This window comes from Terrapene carolina, unplaced genomic scaffold (genome assembly GCF_002925995.2).
Source record: "Terrapene carolina triunguis isolate 2854851 unplaced genomic scaffold, T_m_triunguis-2.0 Scaffold58, whole genome shotgun sequence".
Taxonomy (NCBI): Eukaryota; Metazoa; Chordata; order Testudines; family Emydidae; genus Terrapene; species Terrapene triunguis.
In genome coordinates this window covers 99117382-99140094 of record NW_020664409.1, presented here as the reverse complement: position 1 = coordinate 99140094, position 22713 = coordinate 99117382, and the positions used below count along the sequence as shown (strand labels likewise).

Sequence of the window (22713 nt, the reverse complement as noted above, 5' to 3'; positions counted from 1 at the left end):
TACAAATGACTTACAGAGATTACACAGTACTTTGCTGCAAAAAAAGTCTCTAGAGTCTCGAGGGCTGTTACAACTTCTCTCACCTAAATGGGACATAATTTAGAGTCAAGGAAAGATTCTCAGATATGGCCTTGAAATCTTGGCATCTGTGCTGTGAATGCTTTTGACACAAAGAATGATCATCTCCAGGTCAGCAGGATGCTATAATTCTATTTCCCCCCTGGTTCTTCAGCTTTTGTTCTTAAACTCATAAAGCTAAACTTCTTTCTGAGCACCATCTGTCTGGACATGTGCTAGGAATCTATTGCCATCAGCATTACATGTCTGAGCTCCGTTCTCCACGTCCTGGGTAGCATCTCAGCTTCCTGAATCACTATCACATTAAACAATTCTAGAAGTACTTATTCAGGCTAGTCTCCTGTAGATTCTAGTAGAAACATTAAAATGAAATTTCTTCATCTTCTTACTCCATGGCAGGTCCCCATATAATGTGTGAAATAAGCTATCCTATTTCAAACTAGTTTTGCTAAATTACTTGAGAAGGTTTTGAAGCTAAATCTGCAACCACACAAGCATCCTACATTATAAAAGCTAGCTAATGCACTGTGAGGTGTAGAATTTTCCGTGGATAAACAATTAACTTACTTCAGTACATATTTTATCAAATGACCAAGTACAGCAACTACAAAACACATTAGTGAAATGACTAGACCTTTTGCTTTACAAAATGACTGTGCTTTTTGCAGGTTTAGTTTCCAGTGTCATGGAGGACAAGCAGCCTACTTTGAATATAATTGCTATCGCGGTCACCATTATTATTTTTAGCAAAATTGTATGTTCTTGTGACTGATTTGTTTCCAGGTCATTGGTACATTCACAAAAGGAAATGGCCAGTAGGTGTCTGTGAGTATCAGTAAATGGTCACTACTGTTTAGTTATGTACACGAACTTAATCCCAAGAGAAAATCTCATTCCATGAGTCCTAACTTCCTCACCCATAGCCCACAGCATCACAGATCTAAATAAAGACCTTTGGAAGCATCAAGTGTAGCCAGTTCAGAAAGTTGAGATGCCACAAAAGAAATGGCAAAAGGCAGCTTCCCAGACCAGTTTCTTGGCAGTCTGTTGTCATGCCGTTTTATGAACAAAACCTAAATGGGAAGGTAATCATGGTTACATTACTTAAGGGGCAGGCCTAGGAATTATTTACAAACAATCTTAATTCTCCGGGTATGGTATAATATGGACTTTTGCATTCTCAAAGTGGGTTATATTAATCTTTCAAAGCCTACAAACAAGAAACATCCTGAAAAGTATACAGGTCTGTCGCATCTTACACGCATTTAACATGCGCAATTTCAGCTTTATGCGGTCGGCAAAAACAAAAAACAAAAACAAAAAAAGAGAAAAATAACAATTTTAATACTGTACCTGTAGTGCGGGCGATTCCGCCCGCCATTCAACTCAATGTAATTTTGACTATACGCGGTTTTCGCTTTACGCACTAACCGCGGAACGTAACCCCAGCGTAAGATGAGACTCCCCTGTATACATATAGGTTAAGGGGGCCACTCTTGTGCCCATTGAAGTCAATGACAAAACTCCCACTAATTTCAGAGAGCAGGAGTGGGCAGTACGGGCCTGATCCATAGTTTAAAGTGAGTGGGAATCTTTCCATTGTTTCAGTGGGCCTTTGGACCAAGCCTTTAATCTTCGAATGATTAAACAGCCGAATAGATGTCTGTGTTCATTGTCTTTGCTATTTGATTTTTATTACACTCTCCAGGATAAATGTTTTGTTTTCTGTCCAAAGCAATTACTTTCTGTGCATTAAAATGTTAATATTTGCTATATTTTTATATTTATTCTGTTGTGAATCTCCCACTTTGCACATAATTTAATTTGTTTCAGAAATAAATTAAACAATAAAACAGAGTTAAAAATGTTATGCCTTTCCTTGTGGATAGAATTGAAATAAAATATATATGTTTATTGCAGAAAATGTAAGCAAACTAAAGAAGCTTGAATATTTAAATTTAGCTTTGAACAACATTGAAAGAATTGAAAATTTGGAAGGTAAGTTTTTTAATGCAATCTTTTCCCTTTTCATATTGATGCATAAGTGTGGAGTATGAAAGTAAAGGAGAATGTAGATTATCAAATATACCCACCAACTAAGGTAATTTGTAGTTACTCAGACATGCATTTTGTGCATTTTTTGTATGTTGTTACAAGTAGCTAGTACCTATGGTACTTACCTATAGCAAACAATAGTTTCTGTTCATGTCTTTGCAGAGGTTCACTAAAACATTTCAGCTTTCACTCTTCCTTGCACCCCTTTTCCAAAGTAGGCAATTGTGACAGCTTTAGTCTTTAATATCCTGCACAGAGGGAATTCAAAAACCATTCCTGAACTTGGGTCATCCATATGGTATTGGTATATGCTTGCCAAAAAGATAAATATATTACTGAAACAGAATAATTATAGCAATGTGGCTTTTTAAATCCTTTTAAAAAGTCCTACATAGGCTTTAAAAGGCTTTATTGTCTCAGCAGACTTCTTTACTTCAGCAGTCAACTGAGTCTCACAGAGGTAGGACTTCCATGCTTATTGACCATATATGGTGGCCTTTTCCCCATGGAGTGGTTTATGGAGCATTTCAGGAGATTCTGTTCCATTATTACATAAACATTTGGTCTGTCTTATTCCCACCTGTACTAATTTAAGGATAGTCATTTCCCAGATCACATGTCTCTACTCCATTAACCTCATTGGGCACTGATGATATTCCGCATCTTGCAAGATCAAATTATCAAATTCTAAGTCATAAAATTGCCTATAAATACATCCCTTATCAGTAGAATCACTTCTATCTTGAGTTCTTCCCTGTATTGATTTCCAGTAGTCCAGTCACTATAGTATGGTCATCTTTTATGAAAAGGATAAAGTGACAAAGGGATGTGAAGATTTCAGGTTCTGTCTTCTGAGGAAAAAAATCAACAAACTGGAATTGCTTAAAAGATTAAACAAATGGAAACAAACAAAGTTTCTCAAACAGGTTAAAGAGATGTCTGGAAAAATTAAAGAAATAGGTAGTAAATTACATGTTTAGCAGTTTGTTCAGAAACTTGTATCTATTTTATTCCTGTAAATTTTAAGCTCCTCTATCAAGTTGTAATATTTATTAATGTAATATGTCATTTACTTACAAACCAGAACCTTTGGTATGCAAAATTTTTGCCTATTTAAATCCCTTAATAAATCATTATTGAGTTGTTTATTCTCTTCCAGCTCCATCACACTCAAAATGCTTGTCAAATAACAGATTCACAAGGAAATATTAGTTGCCCTCTTTAGATTTGGTTATAATTATGAGCATAGTAACTGAGCTTGTATTTTTACTCTTACAGTGAGAGTTGTGATTCTGTCCTGGGGTGATCATGGTGAAAGGGGAGTCTGGGAACTTTTTTTAACATATAATTCAAATAATTTAGCTTCATCCATATTTATTGTAATCAGCAAGAACAGTGGAGGAGGAAACCTCATGGTCCATTGGGGATTTGAAGTTCCCACTGATATTTACTCCTGGGGGAATTCTGCACCCTGCGGGGGGTGCAGAATTCATAACTTCTGCAGATTTTTTGGCTCCCCCGCAGAAAAATGGGGGAGCCAAGAAATCTGTGGGGAACACACGCCCCTTCCGCGGCAACCCAGGCACATCTGCTGGGTGCAGCCAGCAGCAGAGAGCCAATTACCGCAGGGGAAAGGTGGAAGGCTGGGCGTGCATGTGTTCATCCATGGAGAATCGTTAAGGGGGTGGGACTGGGCGCCTGCCTGCCTGCACGTGAATGAGTGAGAGAGACTCAGGGCAGGTCTACACTACAGCCGGGACCGACGCTCTGAGATCGATCCACCGGTGGTCGATTTAGCAGGTCTAGTAAAGGCCCGCCAAATCGACTGCAGATCACTCTCCAGTCGACCCCGTACTCTACCCCCAACAAGAAGAACATAAGAACATTTTCTCCTGTCGACCTCGCGCGGTGGAGACCCCGCGGTAACTTGACCTAAGATACGTCGACCAGGGCTGGCTCCAGGTTTTCTGCTGCTCCAAGCGGTGGGGAAAAAAAAAAAAGCGCCAATCGGCAGCACTTCAGCGGCAGCTCAATCGCGCCGCTCCATTCTTCGGCGGCAGTTCGGCGGCAGGTCCTTAACTCCCTCTCTTCCTCTTCGACGGCACTTTGGCGGCAGTTCAAAGAGGAAGAGAGGGACTGAGGGACCTGCTGCCGAATTCCCGCCGAAGATCTGGACGTGCCGCCCCAATAGCGGACGGAGTACCGCCCCTTTGTATTGGCTGCCCCAAGCACTTGCTTCCTTAGCTGGTGCCTGGAGCCAGCCCTGACGTCGACTCTCGCTATGTTATTCACGTGGCTGGAGTTGCGTAGCATAGGTCGACGTACCGCAGTAGTGTAGACATAGCCTCACTGTGTTCCTCTCTTCGCTGTTGCTGCATCCTGGGCTTGGAGGCGTAGGGCTGTGTGAAGCAGGCTCTGTCCCTGAGGCAGAGCAGAAAGGTAACAGCTAAACAGGCAGGCTGCTCATGTGCCCATTGTTAGTTAATGTTCCCATTCTTAGTCAATTAAGGCTCCTTTACCTTGCCAGAGTGGTGTAAAGGAGCCTTATTGTAAATGACAGTAACGGAATCCTCAGCTAGGAAAGTCTATGGGCTTTCTCGCTTTTTTCCTGTGCCAGAGAGGCACAACGGGGTTAGATTACAGCTCAGGATCTATTTTACTTATCCACTTTAAAAAATGCAGGACAATGATTAGCAAAACTGCATGACTTTCTTGTGTGAAAGTCTGAACAATTTAAAGTGACATTCTACTTTACAGAACACCAAACATCAAAATAAAAGTAATGTGATTTAAATAAAAATCCAGGATTATAACTGGAATGCAGGGTCTTAGTTACCAAGTATTTGTAACTTAACTTTCATGTGTTTAGGAAATAGTGAACAGTTATTGTGATTTTTTTTCTTTATGGTAGTTTAAATAAACTACCAAAATAAGTGAAACTGGTGTCATTATACTGCATTATTTTGACAAATAAAATATGCAGAATTTTGCATTTTTGGTGCAGAATTTTGCATTTTTGGGCATAGAATTCCCCCAGGAGTATGATATTACGCTGTTCTGGTTCACTTTGCCACCGTAGTGTTCCCTGTGAACTTTTTGTTATACAGTCCAGAGTTTCAATTTACAATGAAGATTTTTTTCAGTCTCAATGAAGTTTGCTCAACTGTTCACCAACATTTGCACTTTCACATCAGCTCACTCAAGCAAAATACCAGTGAAAGTCAGTAAGTTAAAATATGCATGACAATTAATGAATTCATAAGTTGTGACAGAAGTCCAACTTTTCTTAGAGTGTATATATATGACTCATTGTTCTTAGACATGAGTAGTATCAGCTAAGAGTAACATTTTACAGTAATATAATTTGTAATTGGCCCTGCCCTCCTAAGAAAGTATGTGAGTGTGTGTTTTGGGACTAAACAGTTCATTCTGAAATTAGAAACTATGCAGAGCTTCAAAGGATACTGATAGGTCTGGTCCTTGCCACAGCCATTAGGAGCTTTTTTCTGACTGCTTCAGTTAGGGCACACAAAATTCAGCCTCTCCCTCTGAAAAAATGAGTCAGAATGGCTTCTTGTAACCACACTGAGCAGGTTCATCCAATCAAGGAACCAGAGCCAATGTCGTGTGACTTTTGTAACCAGTCTCAACCAACCCATCTCTAAATGTGAGTCTGAATAAATGTACCACAAAAAGATTTAATAGTAATCCAACTAGCAATACTTTTTATAGTTTTTTTCATGAATTGTGACTTTTACTGAAACTTCTGCCATTTCACACACATTTAAAACATTTGTTTTAAAAAGAAACTAAATGAAATATGAAAGAAACAAATGTAGATAGAAATCAAAATTATTAGTTATGAATTATTCTCCCAAATCTGGTTCTGAAACGCAACATATGGTGTGTGTATTTGTGTAAATGAGATAGAGGTAACAAGTTTGTGTGTGTGTGTGTGTGTGTGTGTGTGTGTATGATATGCAAGGTGAATAAGAATATATTTTTCCATACAGGATGTGAAGAACTGCAGAAACTTGACCTGACAGCAAATTTCATTGGAGAACTGTCCAGTATTGAAATTCTAAAACATAACATACATCTTAAAGAACTCTTTCTGGTGGGGAATCCATGCACTGAGTTTGAAGGTTACAGACAGTTTGTGGTGGCAACTCTTCATCAATTAAAAGTATGGTGTTTTTTTTAACGGATTTGGATCCAAATGAGTATCTAAAAGTGATACATTCCTCCTTAATGCTTGGAGTCAGAATTGTTCACTGAACACAGTAATACAAAACAAAATTACTGCTTGTGATAGGAATGCCCTACTTGTTGTCCATAAGAAATTAAATGCTCCCATAAAGGAGAACTGATATTGATAAATAACACAGTTATGATAATGGCTTAGCCAAAATATATTTTGGCTATCTTTTATGTTTTTATCAGAGATCTTTGAATGAAGTCTTGATTTTTCCTTTCAAAGAAAATTCTAACTCTGAGGAGGGAAAACATACTAAAGGGTTCTAATTTTTGTGTAAAAGAACAGTATATTTTTAGCTGATTTTCGTGCATGAGGAAAGTGCTGGATTGATAGTACCAGAAATATAAAACTTCTGTAAAATCCTTTTGAAATCAGTAGAAAGATTATAACTGACGTAAATTGGATCACACCACATATGAGATGGGTACTCTAAGCAACAGCAGGAATTACGGTATAGACTCCCAGATAGGATAACATAAATATAAGCAGACCTCCCTACCCACAACCACAGTTTCAGGAGAAAAGTCATTACAATCCACATATAAGCTCAGGATTTTATATACAGAAATATACAGTACCAGAAGACTTGCCGCAGTTAGATGCTACAGTTAGATGCTGGTCCCTCATAATGTTTCTAGCTAACTCCCTAGATGGCTGAAGATGAAACTCATCCAGGCTTAAACTCTATTGACTGTAGAACTTGAGCACTTTTTCCGGCACCCTGGAGACCAGCATCTCTCTGGGGGCAATTCCCTTCTACTAGATGAGGTTTGGGCACTCCAGGCCATACTGAATCATATATAAGTGGAGTCTTTAACTCTTCCTAAAATGTCAGAAAGTCAGCACATATACAAGTGTTTACAGTATTTTCAATAGTATACTACATGCATTGAACCAGTTAAGATACTCTGACAGCATGAACAATGTATTAATTACAATCTTAAATGTTTCTGCTGTAGCCTAATTTACATAATACTAAGAAGTTATTGGAAGTCTTGTAGATTCTCCATTTGTATATTAAAGCTGATATAATCAAAATTAACCCAGTGCTTGATGGATTTATTGATTTGCATGTGAGGTTTTCAATTTTTGCCAATTTTATATTTTTTATTTGGTTTTTTTTTTTTTTTTTTTTTTTTTTTTTTGCTCTTTTGAGAAGTGGTTGGATAGTAAAGAAATAGAACGTTCCGAGAGGATTCAGGCATTGCAGAACTATCGACAAGTAGAGAAGCAAATTAGAGACCAGGAACAGGTTTACCTTCTCCAAAGGGCCAGAGAAAAAGAAGAGGCCCTAAAAAAAATACAAGAAAAGCAGGAGAAAAAGAAAGAAAAACAAATAAAACCTAAACCTGGATTTGACGGACGTTGGTACACAGACATCAACAACATCAAGTATGTAAATTGATATCAGTCCTCTTCTTTTTTCTGTTTTTGATAAGGAATTTATTTTCCTGAGGAAATAATTACCTGGTACCAGGGCCGGATTTCCCATTAGGCACAGTAGGCACGTGCCTAGGCGTGCTGGCATTCTAGGGGTGCATAAAAATTCAAATTTTGCCACTCCCGGGTCCCGGCAGGGGGCAAGGCCAGCTGAGGGGGAGACAGCCCCATGTAGTCCTGTTGGAGCACTTCTTGCTCAGCCCGGTGAACAGAGTCACCTACCAGCAGGGCCAGTGAGTACAGCCAGGGGGCAGGGCTTAGGAGAGTGAGTCTCTGGGGGTATTTGTGGGGGGGCTCTGGGCAGTGGGGGGTTCGTAGGGGTGGGGGAGGTCTGTGTGTGTTGGGGCCCTGGGCAGTGGAGGGTCTGTGTGGGGCACTGGAAAGTTGTGGTGGGACTATGTGGGGGGCGCTGGACAGTGGGGAGGCTGTGGATGGAGGGGTGCTCGGCAGTGGGGCACCAAAAGTTAAAAGTGGTAGGGTTCCCCCACCACCCACTGTCATTAGGAGCTCCAAGCCACTGCAGGAAGCTCCTGGCTGCCTCCAGGTAGCGGGGGTACCCCACAGCTCCCGGCCACTGCAGGCAGCGGGGTGGGAGCTCCAAGCCGCCGTGGGCGGCAGAGGCACTCCACAGCTCCCAGCCACTGCGGGGGTAGCGGGGCTCTGAGCCTCTGCACCTCGGGGCGCCCAAAGTGGAAATCCTCCCCTGCTTGGTACATTACTTTTTTACATTCTGCTTTTAAAATTGTGTACGTTTGTCTTCATTGCTGATCTCACCACTAATAGTCTATCTACCCTCTTCATGCATTGATCCTCACATTAGGAGAGCAGAATTGATCAGAGAACAGAACAGAGGATTTGGGGATCTTTTGATTGGGAAACACTGTAGATTTTTGTTTCCTGAACCCAGTCTACTTTGTGGCTCTAAAATTATTTGCACTGGATCCAGATGGTGGAAAGCCTGTTTAGAGTGAGAAACATTATAAAAGAATGTTTGCAGTCCAGTTGCCATTCATCTTGTCTATGGATAGTAATGTAGTATCTTTTGTTCCACGGAGACAGTATTATGGAAATTTGGGCTTATAAATGCTAATTCAGTCAAAACTTCAATGTTCACCTCTCATAGATCCAAAAGTCCTGAAAGTTATAGTGGTTTAAGCTCTAGAGAAGATTATCACTGCTAAAGCCATAATAGATTGCTTGGCTACAGTTGCCATTCAGTAATGGCTTCATTTTGCAAGTATTTGCTCTCCAAGAACACTTCCTGTCTCATACAATATTCCTATTTCTTCATATTGTTTTTATTCACAGTTCCCCCCCCCTTCATTTTCTTAACATTATCCTGAGTCTTCTCATGTGTCTCGTCTGTTGTCTCATGTGTCTCATTATCTTTCTCTCACACTTAACAAACACCTTTTCTTCATATATTTACACATACAGGAACTCCTCACTTAACGTTGTAGTTATGTTCCTGAAAAATGCGACTTTAAGTGAAACAATGTTAAGCAAATCCAATTTCCCCATAAGAATTAATGTAAATGAGGGGGTTAGGTTCCAGGGAAATTTTTTCACCAGACAAAAGACTATCTATCTATCTATCTTCACACACACGCAGTATAAGTTTTAAACAAACAATTTAATACTGGTACACAGTGATGATGATTGTGAAACTTGGTTGAGGTGGAGGAGTCAGAGGGTGGGATATTTCCCAGGAAATGCCTTACTGCTAAATGAACTAGCAATTGACTGAGCCCTCAAGGGTTAACTCTCACAACACTCTACAAGGCAGCAGGAAAGGAGGGAGGGCAGACAGAGACACACACGCTGTGTGTGAGAGAAAAAATGCGCATTTCCCCTTTAAGAAGCTGACCCTTTTAATTAAATCAGCTTGCTGAGACCTGAGAGGGCAGCTACTACCTAGAAGCTCCCTCCCTCCGTCGTGTGTCCCCCCTGCTCTATGGAAGATGGGGTAAGCGGGGTGCAGGAGCAGGGGGGAGGGAGAGACACCCTGACATTAGCCCCCCTTCCCCCTTACAGCAAGCAGGAGTCTCTGGGAGCAGCTCCAAGGCAGAGGGCAGGAGCAGCACATGGCAGCAGGGGGAGGGACAGCTGCTGCACAGGGAATTTAGGGGAGTGGGGAGCTGATAGGGGGGCTGCTGGTCCACCCTGGTTCCAACCACCCACCAGCTAGCTGCAAAGGCTGCTCTTCCTGCAAACAGTGGACAAAACAGGCGGCTGCCAAATGACGTTAGAAGGGAGCATTTCACAACTTTAAATGAGCATGTTCCCTAATTGATCAGCAACTTAACATCGAAACAAGGTTAACCGGGACGACTTTAAGTGAGGAGTTCCTGTACTTCTCACCCCTCTCCTCAGACAACTGTCATTAGTAGGCTATCTAGGTTTTTATAAGGTGAATGTGGAATCTGGGTGACCACTTCTTTCTTGATGAACGAAACATATTCTAGCTGAGGATTTGCATTCCCAATGGAAATTTCCTGCTCTTCATTCTTTCTTTTGAGCTATTCTATTGTTTTAGCACTTTGTTAAAGTTCTCTGCTTTTTTTTTGTACTGAAGAATTATGCTCCTCCAAGGTTATCTTTGCTGTAATATCACCTTTGTAGCTATCTGATGTAATTAGGGTTAGAAGATTGATATGGTTCAGGCTAGTGAGTCATTGATTCTCATCCAAGAAATCAGTCAACAACACACATCCAATGAATTACTAATGCAATATAGGGTGCTTATAGTTGTCTGATGTTTGTCTTTGACTTAATCGGTATCTGTGCATATGTTGGCATTGTCATGCAGAAGAATTGAAGGAAATCTGAAGATCTAATGGTTTAAGCACAGGACTGTATGTTAGGAAAGCTGTGTTTTATTCCTTGGTCTGCCATAGACTTGCTGTGTAGTCATGGGCAAAAGTCAAGATGGCAAGATGGAACTATATATTGCCATTTTTGAGTCATGGTACTTCAAAGAAAATTAACAAGAAATGTAAATGAAACAGAACAGTTAGGTAAGCTACCCTGAGTCTTATGGAATATTCTGGTATTGGTAGAGTAACTGGCTCTTTGGATGAGGGGAAAGCAGTGGACGTGTTACTCCTTGACTTTAGCAAAGCTTTTGAGATGGTCTCCCACAGTATTCTTGCCAGCAAGTTAAGACGTATGGGCTGGATGAATGGACTATAAGGTGAATAGAAAGCTGGCTAGATCATCGGGCTCAATGAGTAGTGATCAATGGCTCCATGTCTAGTTGGCAGCCAGTATCAAGCGGAATGCCCCAAGGGTCGGTCCTGGGGCCAGTTTTGTTCAGTATCTTCATCTGGCGGATGGTGTGGATTGCACCCTCAGCAAGTTTGTAGATGACACTAAACTGGGAGAAGTGGTAGATATGCTGGAGGGTAGGGATAGGATACAGAGGGACCTAGACAAATTAGAGGATTGGGCCAAAAGAAATCTGATGAGGTTCAACAAGAACAAGGACGGAAGAATCCTATGCACTGCTACAGAATGGGGACCGAATTCTGCAGAAAAGGACCCAGGGGTTACAGTGGACAAGAAGCTGGATATGAGTCAACAGTGTGCACTTGTTTCCAAGAAGGCTAACGGCATTTTGGGCTGTATAAGTAGGAGCATTGCCAGCAGATCGAGGGATGTGATCATTCCCCTTTGTTCGGCATTGGTGAGCCTCATCTGGAGTACCGTGTCCAGTTTTGGGCCCCACACTACAAGATGGATGTGGAAAAATTGGAAAGAGTCCAGCGGAGGACAACAAAAATGATTAGGGGGCTGGAGCACATGACTTATGAGGAGAGGCTGAGGGAACTGAGATTATTTAGTCTGCAGAAGAGAAGAATGAGGCGGGATTTGATAGCTGCTTTCAACTACCTGAAAGGGGTTCCAAAGAGGATGGATCTAGACTGTTCTCAGTGGTAGCAGATAACAGAACAAAGAGTAATGGTCTCAAGTTGCAGCGGGGGAGATTTAGGTTGGATATTAGGAAAAACTTTTTCACTAGGAGGATGGTGAAGCACTGGAATGGATTACCTAGGAAGGTGGTGGAATCTCCTTCCTTAGAGGTTTTTAAGGTCAGGCTTGACAAAGCCCTGGCTGGGATGATTTAGTTGGGGATTGGTCCTGCTTTGAGCAGGGAGTTGGACTAGATGACCTCCTGAGGTCCCTTCCAACCCTGATATTCTATGATTCGGTGATAATTAATTATACTACTATATAAATTGGTGTGAGGACAAAATTGCTGCAGGATCCATTGCCAAGCACTGCTACTCTTTCCACATTTCAAGGAATACCATTCTGTGTACTCTTCTCTAGCCCAGATCCTCTAGAAGACAAAGAAAACCACCAGCAGAAAGAAACAGAAAAGGAATACCAAGAATGGAAAATAGATAAAGATGATGAAGAGGACAGAGCTTTTTGGGAGGAGCCCACACCTTATACTCCAGAGTCTAGATTAGAAGCTCACAGACATCTTGAAGAAAAACGGAGAGTTAAAGAAAATATAAGGTATCTTGGTTTTTACATAAGCCCTAAATTGGGTAAGGGGTAGATTTTCAAAGGTATAAAGTCCAGATAGTCACCCAAATCCCATTGAAAGTCCAGTGAGAGTTGGGTGCTTAATTCCCACTTGTACCAAAATGAAATGCTGTCTACTCTGTGCATTGTTCACTTTTGTTTCTTTGTATTATTCATGATACCTGATACTGTTTTTCTCCAAATAGTTTTTTTATTTTAATTGGTTGTTTCTATATTCAGCCCCAGTTTATGTTTTTAAAAAGTTCAGTGTTCAGTCATCTAAATACTATCTTCATTGCACTTGAGTGCTTACTTCTGCTATTAAAAGCATTTACTATGAGGGTGTGCAACAGCATTCTACAGAATTTTTGCAGAAGGAGCACTTCATGTATCTTTTCCATATGACTTACAAAATTCCATGCACGTCTCACCATGAAAACTGGTTCTCGAGTAACAAGATCCTGCATGTTGTATGTGCTGTTTGGGTCAGGAGAACAATCTTAATGCATGATCCGTGAAAAGTCATCTAAGTTTTTGTTTGTTTGTTTTTTAGGATGCCACTGGAACTCCACATAACCTGAAACCAATGCATAGATATTTTACTAGATTTATTTTATAGCTATAGGCCGATATTTTCAAAAATGGTGGGTGCCCAAAGTTAGGGTCCTAAATTTATATTTAGGTACCTGAACAAAAGTGACCTGCTTCTCAAATGAGCTGAGCACCTTTAGCTCCCCATGATTTCCATGGGGCTTGTGGGTGCTCAGCTGTTCTGAAAATTGGGCCACTTATTTAGGTGTCTGTATATAGATTTAGGAATCTAACTTTAGGCATCCAGGTTTGAAAATGTCAGCTACAGTATTTACACTAATATTCATTGAAAGATATCATAATCACTTATTTAAGACTTGAAACTATGCTATGTTGGGTTATGATGCCGTCACATCTAAAACTCTAAAGATGGTTGGGTTTAGTCAGTACTAGGGAGATCTCCCAGGAAAATTTAGATTCTGTAGAAAGTGGTGTTGATGTTCATTAGGTAATACTTTTCCTACTGTGCTAATATTAAATCAATGCCCCAGGATAGTGTTAGAAGCACTCTTCTGGTGCTTTAAGTCTTTTGGATGAGAAGTAATAAGTTCTGACCACTTCTCATTAAAAATCCAGTGGCATTTTTGAGTATTAACTCCAGTGTCTAGTCCAAATTCCAGTTTGAATAATTATATTCTTCCTTTCTTAATTTCTCATGGAATTTCAATGAAATGATGAATCCTTCCTGTCCTAAACTAATGTCATGTTTCATTTCACTAGTGGCTAGAGTCACTCATATATACACTGTGAGGGGAGATTCTCGTAGCCAGGGAGTATTGGGGGATATCGTGACTTCAAGGTATCTCGAAGCAGTTTAAACAATTTCCTATTTTCTTTTGGATTTTTACTAATTCGTTACATTTTATACATAAACCACATCAACTAGGTGAATATCAACAAGTTGTGGACTAAGAAAGAATGTGATATTTGCAACATGATACTTTTAAAGAAAATCTAGTTAGATTTTTTCCATGAGCGAGAATCAAATTCTTACCTGTTGTATCACTAAGATTTCTAGCTGAAAGCAACAAAAATAACCATTAAATATGTAGGCATCTTAAATTATCAAGCAAAATACTAATGATGGAGATCTAGACTCTTTTAGGATGAATTGGTTTGGTCAAAAGTACTGAAAGGGTGGCTTGTTCATTGCACTAATCAAAAGGCTAGGTACAATTTCACTACTGGTAGGTGGGATTGGGAAGGGAAGGTTGTAGGTAACCCCGATTTTATCGTAGATATGTCTTATGATAACTTTGAAGGAAGAGGAGAACAGTAAAGATGTGCCAAAAAAAAACCCCAAACCCACACACAAACACCAGATAATTGTTCAAATATTTACATGGATTCACTTTGGTCATACTCATTCCCTTTTTATGTTTACTTCCTGCAAACATTTGAGTAGTCAAGTATGACTAGCACAAAATGTTCCCAGGAAGCATATTTCAAAGGTTCATGCATAAGTATTTGGGGAAACCAATTTTAAATTCACACGCACTACTATTTGCATCAGAAATGCCTGCAGATAATAGTAATGAGACTGCATGATCTATGTGAAAAATCATAACTAGCAGCGCACCTTACATTTCAAATATTTGAGATCAATCCATTAACTAAGTTTTTGGGAAAAATAAATATACACAGACAAATCTGAGGAAATTGTAATCTGCTCACAGATATTCTGTGAAAAGAAAAAGAAGTTAAGCTTGATGAATAAAGAACATGTTTGCTGAAAATTATTTGCTCACCTTTACTGGCAGATTAAAATAACTTTTCTAGGGCAAAAGACACATTGTATAACGTGTATTGTTACTAGAGGAGCTTGTAATTTTAAAATAAAAAACTAGATCACATTGAACTTGCTGCCATGTTTCTCTTCATTCTTTCTTTGCTGCTTCACAAAAGGATAAGAATGTGATAATAAACCTTTGTTTCCTTTTCTTTCTCTCTTTTTTTTAATTAAAGAGGGCAAAAAGTGAAAGAGAAGCCACCTAGGACTTTGATCACTGCAGAAGGAAAAGTTCTGAATATGAATGAACCAAAGTATGTGAGGAAAAATAATAACTTTAAATGAGTGAACTAGTACTTTGCTTTTTATAATAGGGTTGACTGTGTAACTGAAGATATGTGATAATGTAACAGGTCTGACAAATCCTAAAATCCAGTGTAATATTTTGGTTCTGTTGAGGATGCAAGGTTAATTATAGCAATATCCTGAAGTTAGGGAACTAATGAATTATCAATCAGTTCAAAAATATTTAGCCACTTGCTCTTTAACATTTAAAGAACTATTTATCTATAAAGATATCAGGTATTTTACTATTTTCCCTTCTAAGGTGTAGGGATCTTGCCTTTTGTGGAAACAGGTTAATTATGTTTGACCATTGAAGGTAATTGTATGAACAGGCACTTTAAATGTAGAAAAAATACATCAGAGTAATGTTTCTGGACCAAATCATTGCCTCCACTTGTAGGTGGGATGGAAACCTGTCAAATCTGGGCGATGGAAGCCCCTCTATTAGAATCAGGTTCAGTAGCAGGGGAGAGAGTGGAGCTGGGGGAAAACTCACCTACATTTTATTGCTGACATAGTTATTATGTGATATTGAAACTTTTCTGGAAGATGTTTCCAGAAGCATCAGCTAGGTGGGGAGCCAACTGCAGCCTGGTTCCATTGGAGCTGTGCTGCCTTTTCATTGGGAGAGGGGTAGGAAATAGAGTGGCGGCACAGAGGTTCCCTACAGATTGCCTTTGTCCCCAGCAGCTCCCATCTCTTTCTCCTCTTCTCTGGAGGGAATGAAGAAGCCCCATGAAGGGAACCTCAGGATATTTCCTGACCCCCTAGACAAGTTTTTCCCATGTTGGGGGTGAATGACACTTTGTCTTTTCCTAAGACCAGGTCAGCTGCAAAAAGCAAAGCTAACATAGCTTTTGATGATTAGTATGGAGAGAATGTTGTTACATCTTTGGAAGGACAATCTAAAGCCATGCACATTTAAGGGATTTGGAAACTGGCATTTTAATTTTGAGTGGTATGAATGGAATGAATAGCAGTGGCAGAAGTATTGGTGTTTATTCCAAGTATATCAGAAGAAGCTCACCCTTGTATTGATGTCTCCACTTTGTTATAAAAATGTGTTGACAGCAATACAAAAAAAGAGTAATTTTCTGTGCAAAGACAAGTCTATAATAGCTTAAAAATTTGTGTTGACAGTACTGAATTATGGTTCTGAGAGGTACAGACATTTAGAATAAAGCTCTAGCACTATTCCTTTAGAAATAATGTTGCCCCAGAGTTTTGCGTTGTCAATAGTTACTAGTGGTGTACTATTCATACAGGTCTTCTGCACTGGAATTTATTCAGTGGATTTACGTATATAGGGCCAGATTATGATAGGCAGTTGCACAGATGTGTGGGAAGCACACAAAGAGCTTCCACCCCCATATTGCATGGTCTACACCAGGGCCTGTGACAGTTCCGGTGCTCATTGCACCCCTGGTAGTGAATGGTACCCAAAAAAGAACATAGGAGATACATTCACAGCAAGGCACTTGGAATGCACATTCCCTCCCCAGCATGGCTTCTGCATTGCATTGCAGAAGCCTAGTAAAGCAAAGTCAGACTTCTCTCAGTGTTGTCTTTGAATATCTACCAGAAAAATAGCTACATCCTGCATAGAAAGGAAGGATGTTTCTTTGCTAGATAGGCTGCTATCAAGAGAATGTTGCACTTCCTTTTTCAGCTCTCCATGTGTTGGGGGAATCTGCCTTATAGGAAAGAGACCTGGAAATAGCTCTAGTGCTCATGGGAAAAAAGGCATGGAGATTTGGAATCATTCTTTTGTAGTCTTTTTCTCTGCACCTTCCCTTCAAAAACACTCCTAATCTAGACAGCTCACTGCGGCATAAAGCCTCCTCAGTCTGACCGTATTGAAATAGAGAGGACTAAAAGGTAACAAATATTACGGGCACATACATTTTATAGTTGAGAGACCCATTTATTAAAACTTTTAAGAGCTGAATTTTTCCCATCAATTACCTGAAAGCCAGTGTATCTGAGCTAGCGTGAGTCTAAATAGCAGCATAGCCATCGTAGCATGGCTAGTGGCAGCAAAGGCACAGCTTAGTTGTGCCATGTACGTACCCAACAGTTTCACGTGGGTTTGTGCTCAGCACCCTAAGCCATGCCTCTGCTGCCACTACCCATGCCACTGTGGCTACACTGCCATCGAGTTAGTGCAAGCATGTGTACAGGCGCAGAGGAATTACACTCCTAGCTCATAGTGTAGATAAAGCCACAGATATATCCACATTTTCTACACTAGAAAAGTTTTCACCAGCAAATGTCTCTGTTCCTGGATTTTAATGAAACTGACCTTGTACTCTACTTTTAATTAGGTTTTCAGTTAAGAAGAAAAAAAAACAACCTGAAAAATAAAACAGAACCCAGTTCAAACATTCATGTAGTGAAGCTATAGATGATTCTAAAAAGACCATATGAAGTATCTTCTAAATTATGTTGGTATTAATCTAAAAAATGCTAGCTGTTGAATGTAAAGTTATGGAACTGTATGCTCACACAAATTAGTTGTATTTATTCTGAAGGTGTTTTTTTTATCATTGTTACTAGACTTCATTTCTTTTTGAAAGATGATGAAGAAAACAACCAGTTCATCCTGGATCTTGCTGTTTATAGGTCAGAATTATTTATTATGATGATGTTTGGGAGCAATTGTCATTGCTGTCATACACTGATATGCAGTATTCAAAATCACCCTTCCCCACACACTGGGACTTTGTGAAGGGAACAAAGCATGGGGGGAATGGAAGGAATAGAATCCACCCCCAAACCTGTGGGCAGGTGGTGGGGTCCTTCATATCTTGAATAGCCATTGTCCTGTATGCTCCTTTTATAGGCGTTCTTTATTGTTGGATCCATGTAAGCACAGTTCCAGTGGTCCTTTCCTGAGTCCACAACAGGGGTTCCTTCAGCACCAACCTATTTAGAGTTATGCAAAATCCCCGCTGCCTTCCTCACTCCTCCCTCCCGCCCCGCAAAACCCCCACTCTTTAGCTCTTCTATTCATGATCGCTACCCTCTGCACTGCAGTGGAAGAATTTCGATCCATGTGAGCCCCTGGTAGAGTAAAGCTTGTGCAGTTATTGCTTATATAACATGGACAAAGATATGCTCTAGGAATTATTTTGAGGAAGTTCTATAGCCTGTGTTATATAGGAGGTCAGACTAAATGATCAGATGATCACAATGGTCCCTCCTGGCCTTGGACTCTATAAAACACTCTTGTTGTGTTGGAGGACTTTTTCCCCTTATACTCTGGTATTTCTGAGTTATCAGAATACGACTTTGTTTTAAGCTGTGGAAACGCTGTTCAAGTGTTGACGACAATAAGACTTTGAAGCTGGTATGTAATAGTATATGCTCTTCAGTGAGGATTGCAAACATCACAAAATTTGAAAAAGTTAGCCAAGTAGTAAAGAAGTTATAAAAGAAGGAAGAAGAGAAAGTGATACATTGTACCTTCAGTGATGGGCTGAAGAGTGTATAGATTGCTCAGTCAATAGCAGACGTTAATCAAAGTGGATTCTTTACAGCTTACAAACCTTATTCAACAATATTGAAATACAAAAATGCTGTCTCTAGTGTTGGTGTAGGCGATTACAGTCCATTGAGTTCCTGAAAACGGAATGTAAAAAGTTATTCTTCATATGGGAGTCAGTGTAGCCTAGTGGATAGAACACTAGACTGGGACTTGAGAGATCTGGGCTGTATTGTGAGCTTGGCCATTGGCTTGCTAGGTGACTTTGGGCAAGTCACTTCACTTCCCAGTGCCTCAGTTTCCCAATCTGTAAAATGGGGATAATTATATTAACCTTGCATGGTGACAGGTTTCAGAGTGGTAGCCGTGTTAGTCTGTATCAGCAAAAACAATGAGTAGTACTTATGGCACCTTAGAGACTAACAAATTTATTTGGGCGTAAGCTTTCGTGGGCTAAAACCCACTTCATCAGATGCATGGACTGGAAAATACAGTAGGAAGATATATATAACAGTACATGAAAAGATGGGAGTTGCCTTACCAAATGGGGGGTCAGTTTTTCGTCCTGTTGATAATAGCACACTTTCATTGAATTGTCTCATTAGAACAATTATTGTTTATTATTTGTATTGCTATAACAATCCAATGTCTAAATAGTAATCTGGGCCCCATTGTGCTGGCCACTGTAAAAACACAGTCCCAGTCCTGAAGAGCTTAAGTTCTAAGATTCTCTCTAGGGCTGTTGATTAATCGCAGTTAACTCATGCGCTTAACTCAAATAAATTAATTACAATTAAAAATTAATCATGATTAATCGCAGTTTTAATCACACTTTTAAACAATAGAATACCAATTGAAAGTTATTAAATATTTTGGATGTTTTTCTACATTTTCAAATATTTGATTTCAATTTACAACATAGAATACAAAATATATAGTGCTCACTTTATATTATTATTTTTATTAAAATATTTGCACTGTAAAAATTATAAACAAAAGAAATAGTATTTTTCAATTCACCTCATACAAGTACTGTAGTGCAATCTCTATCGTGAAAGTGCAACTTACAAATGTAGATTTTTTTGTTACATAACTGAACTCAAAAACAAAAGAATGTAAAACTTTAGAGCCTACAAATCCACTCAGTCCTACTTCTTGGTCAGCCAATCGCTTAGATAAACAAGTTTGTTTACATTTACGGGAGATAACGCTGCCCGCTTCTTATTTACAATGTCACCTGAAAATGAGAACGGGTGTTCGCATGGCACTGTTGTAGTTCGTGTCGCAAGATATTTACATGCCAGATGCGCTAACGATTCATATACCTCTTCATGCTTTGGCCGTTGTTCCAGAGGACATGCTTCCATGCTGATGATGCTCGTTAAAAAAAAATGCGTTAATTAAATTTGTGACTGAACTCCTTGGGAGAGAATTGTATGTCTCCTGTTCTGTTTTACCTGCATTCTACCATATATTTTATGTTATGGCAGCCTCAGATGACGACCCAGCACATGTTGTTCAATTTAAGAACATTTTCACTGCAGATTTGACAAAATGCAAAGAAGGTACCAATGTGAGATTTCTAAAGATAGCTACAGCATTCAACCCAAGGTTTAAGAATCTGAAGTGCCTTCCAAAATCTGAGAGGGATGAGGTGTGGAGCATGCTTTCAGAAGTCTTAAAAGAGCAACACTCCGATGTGGAAATTACAGAACCCAAACCACCAAATAAGAAAAAAATCAACCTTCTGCTGATGGCATCTGATTCAGATGATGAAAATGAACATGCGTCGGTCCGCACTGCTTTGGATCATTATCGAGCAGAACCCGTCGTCAGCATGGACGCATGTCCTCTGAAATGGTGGTTGAGTTATGAAGGGACATACGAATCTTTAGCGCATCTGGCACGTAAATATCTTGTGACGCCGGCACAATTTAATGTGAATGCCTGTTCTCACTTTCAGGTGACACTGTAAATAAGAAGCAGGCAGCGTTATCTCCTGCAAATGTAAACAAACTTGTTTGTCTGAGCGATTGGTTGAACAAGAAGTAGGACTGAGTGGACTTGTAGGCTCTAAAGTTTTACATTGGTTTATTTTTGAATGCAGGTTTTTTTTGTACATAATTCTACATTTGTAAGTTCAACTTTCATGATAAAGCGATTGCAGTACTGTACTTGTATTAGGTAAATTGAAAAATACTATTTTTTTCTTTTTTATAATGCAAATATTTGTAATAAAAAATAAATATAAAGTGAGCACTGTACACCTTGTATTCTGTGTTGTAATTGAAATCAACACATTTGAAAATGTAGAAAACATCCAAAAATATTTAAATAAATGGTAATCTATTATTGTTTAACAGAGTGATTAATCGTGCGATTAATCGTGCTTAATTTTTTAATCGCGCAATTAATCACGATTAATTTTTTTAATTGCTTGACAGCCCTAATTCTATCACATAACTTAATTACATTAGAGTAATCAAATGGAATTTTTTCAAATTGCAAACCCATAATTAATGAGTTGCATAGTCTTAACTGCTTTCCCCTGAACGATGATGTTAACTTACTTAAACTAAATTCACTTTTATTTAATTCTGAAGACATCTGGACAGCTCTCTAATTGATGTTGATGTCCAGCCAACTTACCTCCGCGTAATGGTGAAGGATAAGGTTCGTATTTTCTTATTACTTTCATTTAAAACTGAGAATTCCACTTTTCATGTCTGTTGTTACTCATTTTCTGGGTTTACTTTTGGCTACTGTAGGGCCTAAATCTTTTCCCATTGAAATCACGGCAAAGCTCTTACTTAGATCAATAGAAGCAAGACTAGACTCTTAGGAACTGATCCAGTGCTTGGTAAAGTTAATTGGAATCTTGCCATTGAATTCAATGGACACTCAGATCCTCAAAGGTATTTAGGTGCCTAACTCCCATTGAAACCAATCAGTTAATTTCACTGTAACTTAGGCACCTAAATACCTTTGAGGATTTGGGCCTTACTGGCTTGTAACTTCACACCAAAAAAAATAAAAATAAAGGCATAGGTCTAACTGATTGGTAACCACATAAGTCTGAATAGAAATCAATAGTGTCATTAGGTTAGGAAATCAACATAAAAGTTCAAAAGTACTCACAAACCCTTTTTTAAATGTATTACTCCAAGTGGTGTGTAACCACACAGAAAAAAGCCACTTACCACACTGATACTATTTGTGACCAAGAAGTGAACTGGGGAGGTATGGACAGTGAAATATACTGGATTCTCCTCACAACTTTTTTACACCACAGTAACTTCACTTCAGTAGAGATACTGCTTGTTTATACCAAGTAAAGTGAGACTAGAATTAGACCTACAATCTGTAATTTACAGAGGACAGAGAGAACTGGATGTATATTCAGCTGAAAGCCCCTTTTAAGAAACCTTCCATTTTCTGTCATTTTTGGTGATTTTTTTGTTTGTTTTTCAATTTAAATTGAAAACCAGAATCCCTACTTATAATTGTACCAATTGCATAAGCACAAATTTCAAAATTACTTTCTCTGAAATAGATTGTTAGTCTTTCTCATTTCATTGCTAGTATAACTCAAACATCATTTCATATCTTTCTTTAAAAGTGTCACTTTTCTATTGCAGCAATTCAGGCAAGCATATTATATATATTACACACACACATATAATGTAAATGAAGGTTGTTTAACATGCAGATCAGTTATTTGGATTAGTATTAATATATATTACATGAGAGCATTCAGACCTATCCTACCCTTCAGATCAAAGTATATGTTAATGGAATTTCCGTATGTTTTCTATCTGGGTAAAAAAATATTTTAATACGATATATTCTATCCTATTTTCCTTTAGCCATTTCAACTTGTGCTTCCTGCAGAGGTGAAGCCAGATAGCAGCTCTGCTAAAAGATCTCAGACAACTGGACATTTAGTTATCAGCATGCCAAAGGTATGTAAATTCATTTGGACAGACACCATACAAAGCTACTTGTGTATCAACAGTACTCTGAGAAACATTTATAGATTGTACCTGAAATATGTTACTAGCTAATGAAATCAGGTCAACATTTGCTGTCAGAACTCATATCTGTTAGAAAGAACTTTTCATACCGACAGAATAATCATGTGGTTCAGACCTAAGATTTATGTTCTTTCTTTCTTTCTTTCTTTCTTTCTTTCTTTCTTTC

At 39.1% G+C, this 22713-nt stretch overlaps 1 protein-coding gene across 1 annotated transcript in view; it reads left to right on the top strand.

The window, feature by feature from the left end:
* The window catches only part of LRRC6 (leucine rich repeat containing 6), a 44840-nt gene that overhangs the window by 5341 nt on the left and 16786 nt on the right, over positions 1 to 22713 (top strand). The window contains exons 2-9 of the mRNA XM_024212778.1: positions 1999 to 2076; positions 6147 to 6319; positions 7551 to 7783; positions 12164 to 12355; positions 14921 to 14998; positions 17586 to 17651; positions 21117 to 21186; positions 22380 to 22475. Coding sequence (XP_024068546.1) covers positions 1999 to 2076; positions 6147 to 6319; positions 7551 to 7783; positions 12164 to 12355; positions 14921 to 14998; positions 17586 to 17651; positions 21117 to 21186; positions 22380 to 22475 — 986 coding nt within the window. The remainder of the gene's footprint in view (positions 1 to 1998; positions 2077 to 6146; positions 6320 to 7550; positions 7784 to 12163; positions 12356 to 14920; positions 14999 to 17585; positions 17652 to 21116; positions 21187 to 22379; positions 22476 to 22713) is intronic.